General features: G+C 39.0%; 1 protein-coding gene across 4 annotated transcripts in view; it reads right to left on the bottom strand.

The window, feature by feature from the left end:
• LOC308278019 (RNA-binding protein 27) overlaps positions 1-12,296 on the bottom strand; it is a gene marked incomplete at both ends in the record, with an annotated part of 104,397 nt that overhangs the window by 23,266 nt on the left and 68,835 nt on the right. For all 4 annotated transcript variants that reach the window (XM_080717586.1, XM_080717588.1, XM_080717587.1 and 1 more), the window contains 4 exons: positions 2,648-2,788; positions 5,191-5,487; positions 8,489-8,642; positions 10,706-10,850. In XM_080717586.1, the coding sequence (XP_080573712.1) occupies positions 2,648-2,788; positions 5,191-5,487; positions 8,489-8,642; positions 10,706-10,850 (737 nt within the window). The remainder of the gene's footprint in view (positions 1-2,647; positions 2,789-5,190; positions 5,488-8,488; positions 8,643-10,705; positions 10,851-12,296) is intronic.

Below are 12,296 nucleotides of genomic sequence, written 5' to 3'. Positions count from 1 at the left end.
GTTTTCCTTTCTAGGTAAGACTTATTAAGATATAATTTCTTTAAATCCTGCTGCAAACCACTTAATACAAGCCAAGTTCTAACACAAGTTCATGTAATACCCATGGCTTCATCATGTATACTCCCCCTGACTGAATGATGAATTCAACTTGTTTTGACTATGTGTGTTCCTGTTGGTCTTTTGCTGAAGAGTACTTACTATATTAAGTTATTTTCCATGAGTGAAATGACAATAAGAACCCCTATTTCTAATAACTGGAAATCCTCCTAAGAATCATAATTCTTATAATCATAACATACATAACGAATCAAACATATATTTATAATCAATTAACAAGTAGTTGGCTCACAGATCTGACTTTGAAAGAAACCAGAAGGTGGCCATCTTCATTCTGTTGGTTTTGGTATTTAGATTCCTTTTCTTTTCTTTTTTTTTATTCTGTGTGTGGTCTAGGGGATTGAATCCAGAGGCATTCTACCTCCAAGCTACACCCCCAGCCCTATTTTTTCTTTATTTTGGAACAAGGTTTCACTAAGTTATGGAAAGCCTCACAAGTTGCTGAGGCTGGCCACAGACCTGGATCCTCCCATCTCAGCCTTCCATGTACTAGAATTACAAGCGTGCACCACCACATCCAGCTCCTAGTGCTTTCTTTTTTTATAAAAAATTCTTAAGTAGGATCAGGTTAAGTTGCTGTGCTGTTGAAGCTGTGATCCTCCTGGTCTCAGCCTCCCAAGATTATAGGTGCACCCTACCAAGCCTGGCGTAATCCCCTTCTTTAAGGCAGAGCAGAACTACATGGGACACTATGATCTATCTGGTCCAAATCTTCCAATCAAAAAATGGGCAAGTGAACTAAATAGACACTTCAAGAAAGAAGAAATTCAAATGGTCAATACATGCATGAAAAAATGCTCAACATCATTGGCAATCAGAGAGATGCAAATCAAAACTACCCTGAGATTTCACCTAACTCCAATTAGAAAGACAATCATTCAAAAAAAAAAAAAAACACAAACAACAACAAATGCTGGCGAGGATGTGGAGAAGTAGGAACTCTAAAACATTGTTGGTGGGATTGCAAATTAGTGCAACCACTTTGGAAAATAGTATGGAGAATCCTCAGAAGAATTGGAACAAATCTACCATTTGATCCAGTAATACCACTTCTGGGTATCAACCCAAAAGAAAGGAAATCAAACTACCAAACTAACTGATGTGTATCTATGTTCAAAGCTGCACAATTCACCATTGCCAAACCATGGAACCAGCCAAGATGTCCATCAACAGATGAATGGATTAAAAAACTGTGGGTTATATACACAATGGAATTTTACTCAGCCATAAAAAAAAAACACAATTACATTATTTTCAGGGAAATGGATGGAACTGGAGGACATTATGCTAAGTGAGATTAGTCAGTCACAAAAAAGAAGAAATCAGATCCTTTCCCTAATAGGTGAAAGCTAAGGAGAAAAGGGTCACGGGAGGAACTCTAGATGAAAAAGGAAATCCTATAAAGGAGCAAATAAGACAACCTAACTGAGGGGATGGGAGGGGGGAAGAAACAAACTCTCTAAAGCACATGATGTACTTAAACATATCGAAGTCAACCACTTAGCCAAGCATGAGAAGAGGGAATGGGATGGGGATTGGATAGGGGTTAACTGGGTGATGCATGCATGTATGTCTACACAAGTTTTTTACCCCATTATAATGTATGAATACAATGCACCAATTTAAACACACACACACACACAAGAGAAGCCGGGTGTGATGGCGCACACTTGTAATCCCAGCATTCAGGAGGCTGAGACAGGAGGATTGCGGTTCGCGGATAGCCTCAGCTACTTAGACCCTTTGCAACTCAGTGAGACCTTGTTTCAAAAATAAAGAATAAAAAATAGGCTGGGAGTATAGCTAATAAATAAATAAATAAATAAATTCCTATTTGCAACTGAGTTTACTTGTAGATTTTCTATTCATTCTACCTATTCAGTCTGTCTAATTATGTGCCAATAGCAAAGTTTTTCAGTTACAGGTACTTTACAGTATTTTGGAGGTTAGCCCCTTGTACTCTTCCTTTTTTGGGTATTTACCTAGCTTTTTTTCAACAATCACCATGCTAAAAGATTTATCATATAGATATTCCTAAATAAGCTAAAGCCATATTTCAAAGTATGATTTTTTTTTTTTTTTTTGGTGAGATTGAACCAAGGACATTCAACCTCCGAGCTATAATCTTGGACCTATTTTCTTTTCTTTTTTTCTTTTTTCTTTTGGAATTAGGGTCGCAGTTGGTTGCTGAGGCTGTCCTTGAAACTATTATCCTCCTATTTCAGTCTTCCTAGTGTGATTTTTTATTACAGCAGAATTCCTTTCACTGTGTTCTTAAAGAGAATAAAATGGACAAATAAAGATATCTATCATTAACAAAAAGCTAAAATGCAAATTCCTACTCAGCTTGAAATAGAAAAAAAATTAACTAGCAAATTTCTGACTGAGTTATGGTAATCAGGTACACCTCCCACAGGTAAGTGTCAAACTTGACCAAGGAAATAAGGCATTATAAATCTAAATCAATGTGTTCATTTCTTTGTGCCATTGGACCACTCAAAATATATACAAAGTTCACAGAAATGCCTACCTGGCACTCCTCCCCAGCACCCCCGGACTGATTCAGTAAGTGTGATGCATCGCTCTGGTTACCACTCGTATGTCCAAGACGATGCTTGACAGGAACTTTGTTAAGAACATATGCACCTGATGCCTGTGGTTTGCCCATCATCTGAACATACAAAATAAAAATATGTGTCCTAAAAGTTTAAAAACACGCCCAAGAACGAGACAAATTCAAGAAAGTAATTTTTCCGAGGAAGCTTCTACAGAAATGGAAATGGGAGGATACAACGGTTATCTGTAAAATTTTTGTTTTTTTGTGAGGTGAATATACAAATGATATATCATCCACACATTTTCTGATATCTAAAGTATGTCATAGATCTGGGCATACAGAGCAAGCACTTAGCATGTATAAGGACCTAGGTTCAATCCCTAGCACCAAAAATAAGTTACTAAAATACATGCATATATACACTAAAAATTGCTAATAACTTTTTGCTACTCCCTCCAATATGTACTGCTTTAAAGACAAGACTTTAAATAACAGCTTAGTATGAATTACAGTTTAAAATGATCACCTCAAAGGCAATATTGGGCTACATTAATAGAACACAGTTGAATATAATCACAGAAGTTATGGTATCACTCTTTACTACGGATTCAATTCTTAAGCAAGTAGTGACCTCTGAATCATGATGTGGGTAACACACAAAAATATGAATGAAGGTTTAGCAATCATGAACAAGATGATAAAATATAGTTGAAACTATGTACTGTACGGACTACTTTTTAAAAATATTTGAATGCATTTAATTTTGTTTCTATGTTTTGGGGACTGGGGGTTGAATTCAGGGCATTCTATCTCCAGGCTATGACCCCAGATACCACCCCCCTTTGTAAATTTTGAAACAGGGTCTTACTAAGTTGCTGAGGCTGGCCTTGAACGTGTACTACTATCTCAGCCTCCCAAGTAGTGGGATTACAGACATGCACAATCACAACTGGCTGAATGTATTTAATTTACATATGAAAACACCTAGGTAGAGATTGTCATTATTTGTTGATTTTTGAATGATTCTAATATGTGGTGTTTGTCCTTTTCTTCCTTCATCTGTTCATTAAAATGTCAAAAGAAGTATGTAGTAGACACTAATTTAGGCACTAGGGAGAGAATGAATACAGCAGTCAAAACCCAATCCCCTCGGAGCAGCCTCTGCAGTTTCAAAAAGAAGACAATTTTCCTGCACAGGAAAACATAGGATAAATGCATAGACACATAGGAGATTCCAAATAAATAAGTAGTGGTTCTAAATTCAGTTGTTCTGTGGTAAATAGTTATTGTACTTTTAGTGTGTATAGTAAACAAGAGTATTTCCCTTTTTTTGGAACTGGAGATCAGTCTACTTCTCTACTTTTGAGCTACATCCCTAGTCCTATTTTATGTGTTACTTTGAAACAGGGTCTTGCTAAGTTGCTGATGGCCTCAAGTAGCTGAGGCTGGCCTACAACCTGTAATCCTCCTATCTCTGCCTCTCAAGTACTAGGATTAGAGCTGTGCAGCAATGTAATCTTAAACTTGTAGACTTCTAGGCCTTATCTCTGGAGACCTACTCCAAGGACTTGGTCTCACGGGTGAGGCCTAGGAATTTGCGGCTAAGAAAATGATTCTGATGTAGAATAGTACTTCTTAAACTTTAGGGTACATAACCTGGAAAGTTTGTTAAAACACAGCTTCCTGGGCCTCACCCATAGGAATTTTTAAACACTAGAATGGAATGAGACCTAAGAGTCTGTATTACTAATAAGCTTCCAGGAGTACAGAGGCTACTGACTTGCAAATCAAATCATGAGTATCTCAGCCAGGAGTGGTGGCACATGACTGTAATCCTAGCATTCAGGAGTCTGAGACCAGAGGATCGCAGTTTGCAGACAACCTCAGCTTCTAAGCGAGGCCCTTTGCAACGGAGTGAGACCCTGTTTCAAAATTAGAAAGAAGCCAGGCGTGGTGGCACACGCTTGTAATCCCCATGCTTGGGAAGCAGAGACAGGAGGATCGCGCAGGTTCGAAGCCAGCCACGCTGGCTTAAGAGACCCTGTTTCCAAAAAAATATATAAAATAGGTCTGGGAGTGTAGCCCGGATGTAGAAGGGCTTCCAGGAACCCCAGTACCACCAAAAAACAAAACAAAATTAGAAAGAATAAAAAAAATAGGGCTGGGGGTGTCGCTCAGAGGGTAGAATGCCCCTGGGTTCCATCGACAGTACAGAAAAAAAAAAAGTTATAAGCATCTCTAATGTTGAAAATTCAAGGACCAGCCAGGTACAGTGGCACACACCTAATAACAGATATTTGGGAGATGGAGGCAGGAGGGTCAAAACTTCAAGCCTCAGCAACTTAATAAGATCATGTCTCAAAATTAAAAACAAAAAGGGATGTAGCTCGGTTGTACAGTACCTCTGGGTTCAATTCTCAGTATTGGGGAAAACAAAACAAACAAAATACCACTCAAGGGCCATAAAATGGGAAATACTAGTGAGGAGGGTAGGACTAGACTTGGAACCAGATTACCTTCTGGATACCTCCATGAACCGATGAGGGAGGAGACTGGGGCACCAGCACTTGCTGTGGATGAAGATGCTGTGGCAGATGATGGTGCTGCTGTGAGAGGTGACTCAGTGTTTGCTGTTGCTGCAGAATCAGCTGTGTGGGAGACTGTAGAGCTGGTTGCTCATTGTTTTCCCTGTGCCACAGGACTCGAATGAATCGGTTATTCAGAACTGCTTCTGTGCTAGATATAGCTTTCCTGGCCTCCTCATTGGTAAGGTACTGGATGAGGGCTGCTTCTGGATCACCCTTAAAAGCAACCTTTAAGAAAATAGAAACAATATAAATTCTCAAGAACAGAGAATATTAAATAAATTATGACCCACTGCTATGGACTAAATATGTCTCCTCAACATGTATGTTGAAGCCCTAACCTCTAACTGAGATAAAGCTATTTTAAGGAAGTAAATTAGGTTAAATGAGTCATAAGCTTGAGGCCTTAAATAGACAGGGTTGGTGGCTTTATGACAGATAAAAGAAATTTCCCTCTCAATCTCTCTGCCATATGAAGACAAAGTAAGAAGCCAGCTGTCCGCAAAGCTGAGAGCCCTCACCAGGAGCCAAAGCCTTCAGGACTGCCAGAGACACTTATGTTGTTTGCTTATTTCAGTTTACAGTATTTTTTACGGCAGCCTAAGCAGACTACACCTATCTACATTAAGCCACGTAATTTTCTAAATGCCATAAAGAATAATGATATAGGGTCAGGTGTGGTGGTGCATGCCTATAGTGCCAGTACTTAGGAGGCTGAAACAAGATAATCACAGGTTCAAATGAAAAATAAAACAGCTTTGGAGGTGTAGCTCAGAGGAACAATGTTCCTGGGTTCAACCCCAGCACCACATAAAAACAAACAAAAAAAAGAATAATAATGTAGGAAATTTTAAGAGAAAAAATATAGGGATATTTGGTATGATCATATCTTTTATATTTTTTGTGTCAAGGTGTGTGTGTGTGTGTGTGTTAAAAGGGGTTGAACCTTCAGCCCTATTTTATGTTTTATTTTTATGTTTTATTTTGAAACAGGGTTTTACTAAGTTGCTGAGGCTGACCTCGAACCTGGGATCCTCCTATCTCAGCCACCCAAGCACTGGGATCAGAGGCATGCGTCACCATGCCAGGCTTCAAGTATTTTTAAAAAGAAAAGTGTGTACCTGTGTCCTTCCATATAAAAAACTGTATGTCTTTTCATCAAAAGATCCAAAGTCATTATTGCCAAGCAGCAAGATTTGGATGATTTGTTTTTTCACTTGTGTTTACTGTGTTTGTAATTACTTATAAAACTGGTACTAAGGATGGTACTAGGGGCTTTTTCCTTCAGGCTACACCCCAGACCTTTTTTTTTTTTTTTTTAAATTTGTAAACAGGGTCTCATTAGTGAGGCTGGGAGCCTCACTAAATTGCTAAGGCTGGCCTCAAACCCACCATCGTCCCATCTTAGCCAGCCTCCCAAGTACAGGGATTACAAGCATGTGCCACCACAGCCAGTAAGCATGTACTACTTTCTGCACCAATGAAAAAGAAACTGCTTAAAATCTTCTCAAAAAGAATATTCTGGCTTAGTTCTTTAAAATTCCAATTCCCCCAATACTACTTTCTCTTCTTTTTTCTGGGGTTGGGGTGCTGAGGGTTGAACCCAGGGGTGTTCTAACTCTGAGCTACACACCCAGCCCTATTTTAATTTTTATTTTGAAACAAGGCTTCACTAAGTTGCTGAGCTGGCTGAGAACCTGCAATCCTCCTGCCTCTGCCTCCAAAGTACTGGGATTACAAGCATGCACCACCACACCTGCCACAATGCTGTCTTTTTATTCTAGTTTTGTGGTACTGGGGATGAAACCCAGGGGCATTCTACCTCTGAGCTACACCCCTAGACATTATTTTTTATTCTTTATTTTGAAACAGAGTCTCACTGAGTTGCAAAGGGCCTCACTAAGTAGCTGAGGCTGTCCGTGACCCTCCTGTCTCAAGCTGGGATTACAAGCGTTCGCCACCAGGCCTGGCCACAATGCTTTCTTAAACTCAATTTGATTTGGGTTCAAGGATAGTAAGTATGAGGAGCAGACTGAAATTCCATCTTAAATTAGCCTTTAAACATCCTCCTTTACAGAATAATACCAAACCATAAATTCAAATACCTAACAAGAAATCAACAAAATAGAAAAGCTACAATTTACTTGAATTTGTATGTATTACATCATCTAAAATTCTCAACATTTGAGCCATCCTTAACCAATTACTATTTCACCATTAATATAAAATTCAGTCTATAAACAAGATTACAATCTTAAAAGTAATAAAAATCTCAGCTGCCAAGTTAGAACATTAATGTGTATGTGTGTGTGGGGTTCATTTGTTGAGAGACAGAACTATCTTTCAGGAAGGAGTTGTAGAAAAAAACAAATTCAGCCTAACAATTCTATCATAAAGGTGGGTATAGAGATATATATATTAAAGTTTACAACACTTAATAGAGATGATCAGAATTACTACTGACTAACTAGGAGTGGTGGTACACGCAAGTCTGAGTGTGACAGCCTCAGCAGGTAGTGAGACTTTCATCAACCTGCAGAGACTGTTTCAAAATAAAAATAAAACAAGGCTGGGCTGGACGTGGTGGCACGTACTTGTAATCCCAGCATTTGGGAGGCTGAGACAGGAGGACTGCAGTTCACAGCCAGCCTCAGCTACTTGGTAAGGCCCTTTACAACTCAGTGACTCCCTGTTTCAAAATAAAGAATAAGCTGGGTGTGGTGGTGCATGATTGTAATCCCCACACTTGGGAGGCTGGGACAGGAGGATCGCACAGGTTTGAAGCCAGCCTCAGCTACTTAGTGAGGCTCTCAGCAACTTAGTGAGACCCTGTTTCCAAATAAAGTATAAAAAAAATAGGTCTGGGAGTAAACTCCAGAGGTAGAAAACCCCTGGGTTCCACCCCCAGTTCCCACCCAGCAACACACACACAAGAAAAAAGAGAAGAGAAGAGAAAAGAAAAGAAAGGAAAGAATAAAAAATAGATCAGGGGTATAGCTCAGAGGTAAATTGACCCTGGGTTCGATACCTAGTACGCCACAAAAAAAAAAAAAAAAAAAAAAAAAATAGGGCTAAGGGTGAAGCTCCGAGGCAGAATGCCTTTTGGTTTATTCTCCAATATGCCCCCCCCCACACACACAGAAAGAATTACTATTGACTTATTTATGCAAGGTGAACTTTAAAGATCCATAAAACACATGGATTCTGTCACTGATGTAGCCACATTTACCTGGATATTAACAATAGTTCCAAATTTACTGAAGTGTTCATTGAGTTTGGTAATGTTGTTCAATTCCTGAGGAATTTTCTTGACTTCTAATTTGGTGTTTGTATACTGATTCTTTCGCAAGAATCCTGGTTTGCTCTGATTGTTATTTCCTTGTCTGAAACAAATAATAATCTTGGTTAATTCTCCCACATCACGCCTGGCCAAAAGATATATCAACAAAGAAGGTGAAGTTTGTATTTATTAAAAAATGGCTTTTGTAAGCCTTTCGCGTTCTTCAAAAACTGCTAAGCAATTCTCACATAATCCTTATCATAAAAGAACAGGTGTAAAGAGAGTAAATAAAAAAACATTACAGAAAGAAGAGGACCAATGGACATTAGAAATTGTATGTTAAAGCCAGGTGTGGTATCACATGCCTGTAATCCCAGTACTTGGGAGGCTGAGACAAGTGGATCACATGTTCGAGGACAAACTCAGCAAGTACTGAGACTCTCATCAACGTAGTGAGACCCTGCTTCCAAATAAATAAAATTGAGATGGGGATATAGCCCAAAGGTAGAATGCTTCTGAGTTCAATCCCTCAGTACCACACACAAAAAATACAGATAGATAGATATATTGACAGATGTTAAAAACATCTACAACTATTAAAGCCTATCAATAAAGCAAAAACAGAACAGAGCAACCATATTTATATGCTTTTGGTTACATGTGTGTGTGTGTGTATATATATATATATATATATACACACACACACACACACACACACACATACATACACACACAAATATACATAAAACATATAAATATATAAAAATATGTGTGTGTATATACATATATTTTTTTCCTCCTCCTTCTTATTTGGTGTTAATAGGGATTAAACCCAGAGGAATCCCACCTCTGAGCCATAATCCCAGTACTATTTTTTGTTGTTGTTGTTGTTGGTACTGGGGATGGATGGAACCCTTCTACCTCTGGGCTACACTCCCAGACCTATTTTTATATTTTTATTTGGAAACAGGGTCTCTTAAGCCAGCACGGCTGGCTTCGAACCTGCATGATCCTTCTGTCTCCGTCTCCCAAGCACGGGGATTACAAACATGCGTGACCACACCCAGCCTCTTTTATTTTTTAATTGGAAAAAGGGTCTCACTAAGTTGCTGAGTCTGGTTTTGAACCTAAGATCTTCCTGTCTCCACCTCCCAAGTACTGGAATTACAGGCATGCACTACACACACTTTTGTGTGTGTGTGTGTGTGTGTGTGTGTGTGTGTGTGTGTGTGTGTGTATGTGTTGGGGTACTGGGGGTGGAACTCAGAGGCTTTCTAACTCTGGGCTATACTCCCAGACCTTTTTTTTTTTAATAATTTATTTGGAAACAGGGTCTCACTAAGTTGCTGAGAGCCTCATTAAGTAGCTGAGGCTGGCTTCGAACCTCTGCGATCCTCCTGTCTCAGCCTCCCAAGTGCGAGGATTACAAGCATGCGCCACCACACTCAGCCCTACACACACCACTTTTTAATTATGCATCTTTCAACTTCTACAAAGGTACAGAACTTTTCTTCATTTCTATTCATTTCCAGTATCTCAAAAATTTTTAATATTGGATTAGAACTTAGATGTTCCCAAACTTATTTTTAGAAAAATTACTCAGTACACCCCTGAAAATCTACTTCTTTAAGCAAATAAACTGAAAGGTACGATAACAAATCTGCACTCTTTTATGTATCTATATTCTATTCCAACACCTTGGAGGGTTGGGTGTTATGCCCACTTTGGGAACCATGCATTAGGTGGAGAAATAGGTAAGTACAAAACTAGGCATGGTGGCATACACCTGTATTCCCAGTAATTGGAAGGCTGAAGATTGGGAAGATCACAGGTTTACAACCAGCCTCAGTAACCAGACTCTCAGCAACCTAGTTTCAAAATAAAACAGAAAAAAGGGTGGAGGCGTAGCTCTGAAATAGAACACATCAGGGGGTTCAATCCCTAGAATCACACACATCAAAAAAAAGTAAGTACAAATTATACATATCTATTATACTTTCGGCTTTTTTATTTTGAGGATATCCTAAAAATGTCTCCTTTAACCATAGCCAAGACACATCAGTTGAATATCATTGATAAGTGACAACTCTTAATTTTAAACAATTTAACTGATGTAAGTAAAACAACAAAAACAATTAGATACTATTAATTAGCAATTTTTCTTACTTTCCCAGCCAAGGTTTCTTTGTGAGTGACCCTTCCAAACCACTCATAGCTCTTTTCCGGCTATCTGGTTCAAGAACTACTCTGGTTATGTTGCTATTAATTGAAACTGGAACTGGTGGTTCAGTCTGGATGACAATATTAGCAGCTGTTGAAAACAAAAATTCATATTAGTGAATTTTCAAATGATGAAAATATTTAGCCTAATAGCTAAAAAGTATCATGACTAGCATTCAAATATTACTGTTTCCTTTTTAGGAAGGTGTAGCAGCAAGAAAAAATAAAAATGCTTCATTTTCTCCCCCCACCCCTACTGAAAACCCAGGGGGGGCATTCTACCTTTGAGCTATATCCCCAGCCCTATTTTTCATTCTTTATTTTGAAACAGAGTTTCACTGAGTTGCAAAGGCCTCACTAAGTAGGTGAGGCTGTTCGCAAACCACAATCCTCCTGTCTCAACCTCCCAAATGCTGGGATTACAAGCATGTGCCACCATGCCTGGCTGGCTGGCTTGCTTGCTTAATTACTTAACTTACTTACTTACTAACTTATTTATTTATTTATTTATTTATTTATTTATTTATTTATTTATTTATTTATTCCTAGACCTATTTTATACTTTATTTGGAAACAGGGTCTCACTAAGTTGCTGAGAGCCTAAGTAGCTAAGGCTGATTTCAAACCTAAGTTGCCGAAGGTGACTTTGAACCTGCTATCCTCCTGTCTTAGCCTCCCAAGCGTGGGGATTACAAGTGTGCACCTCCACACTCGGCTTTTTTTCTTCGTTTTGAAAAAAAAAAATCTAAGTTTAAAAACTCAAAGGCAAGCTGGGTGTAGTGGCACATACCTATAAACCTAGTACTCGGGAGGCTGAGACAAAAGGATCACAGGGTTTGAAGCCAGCCCCAGAATCGTAATGAGATTCTCAGCAACTTAGCAAGATCCTGTTTCCAAATAAAAAATAAAATAGGTCTGGGGGTATAGCTCGGAAGTAGAATGACCCCCTGAGTTCAATACCCAGACCAAAAAAAAAAAAAAAAAAAAAAAAAAAAAAAACCTCAAAGGCAATACCAATATGATAATTAACTTAAGAAGCAGGCGTGGTGGCACACACTTGTAATCCCAGTACTTGGGAGGCTGAGACAGGAGGATCGCAGGTTCAAAGTCACCTTCGGCAACTTAGTAAGGCTCTCAGCAAGTTAGCAAGACCCTGTTTCCAACTAAAAATATAAAATAAGGCTGGGGGTATAGCCAAGAGGTGGACTGCCCCTGGTTCGATCCCCAGTACCAAAAAAGAAAGAAAAAAAATTACCTTAAACATGGGTCATCAATTGATGAAAAAAATTACCAGAGAATGGCTACTAAAGAAGATATTTATATGGTGCCAAAATACCAGTCCAGCCAGGCACGGTGGCGCACGCTTGTAATACCCACACTTGGGAGGCAGAAACAAGAGGATCACGCAGGTTCGAAGCCAGCCTCGCTGGCTTAAGAGACCCTGTTTCCAAATAAAAATATAAAAGTAGGCCTGGGAGTGTAGCTTGGAGGTAGAAGGCTTTCCAGAAACCCCAGTACCACCAAACAAACAAACAAC

The sequence above is a fragment of the Muscardinus avellanarius genome (genome assembly GCF_963383645.1).
Source record: "Muscardinus avellanarius genome assembly, chromosome: 1".
Taxonomy (NCBI): Eukaryota; Metazoa; Chordata; class Mammalia; order Rodentia; family Gliridae; genus Muscardinus; species Muscardinus avellanarius.
Note: the sequence above shows the minus strand (reverse complement) of the source record. Positions and strands in the feature narration are given on the sequence as shown.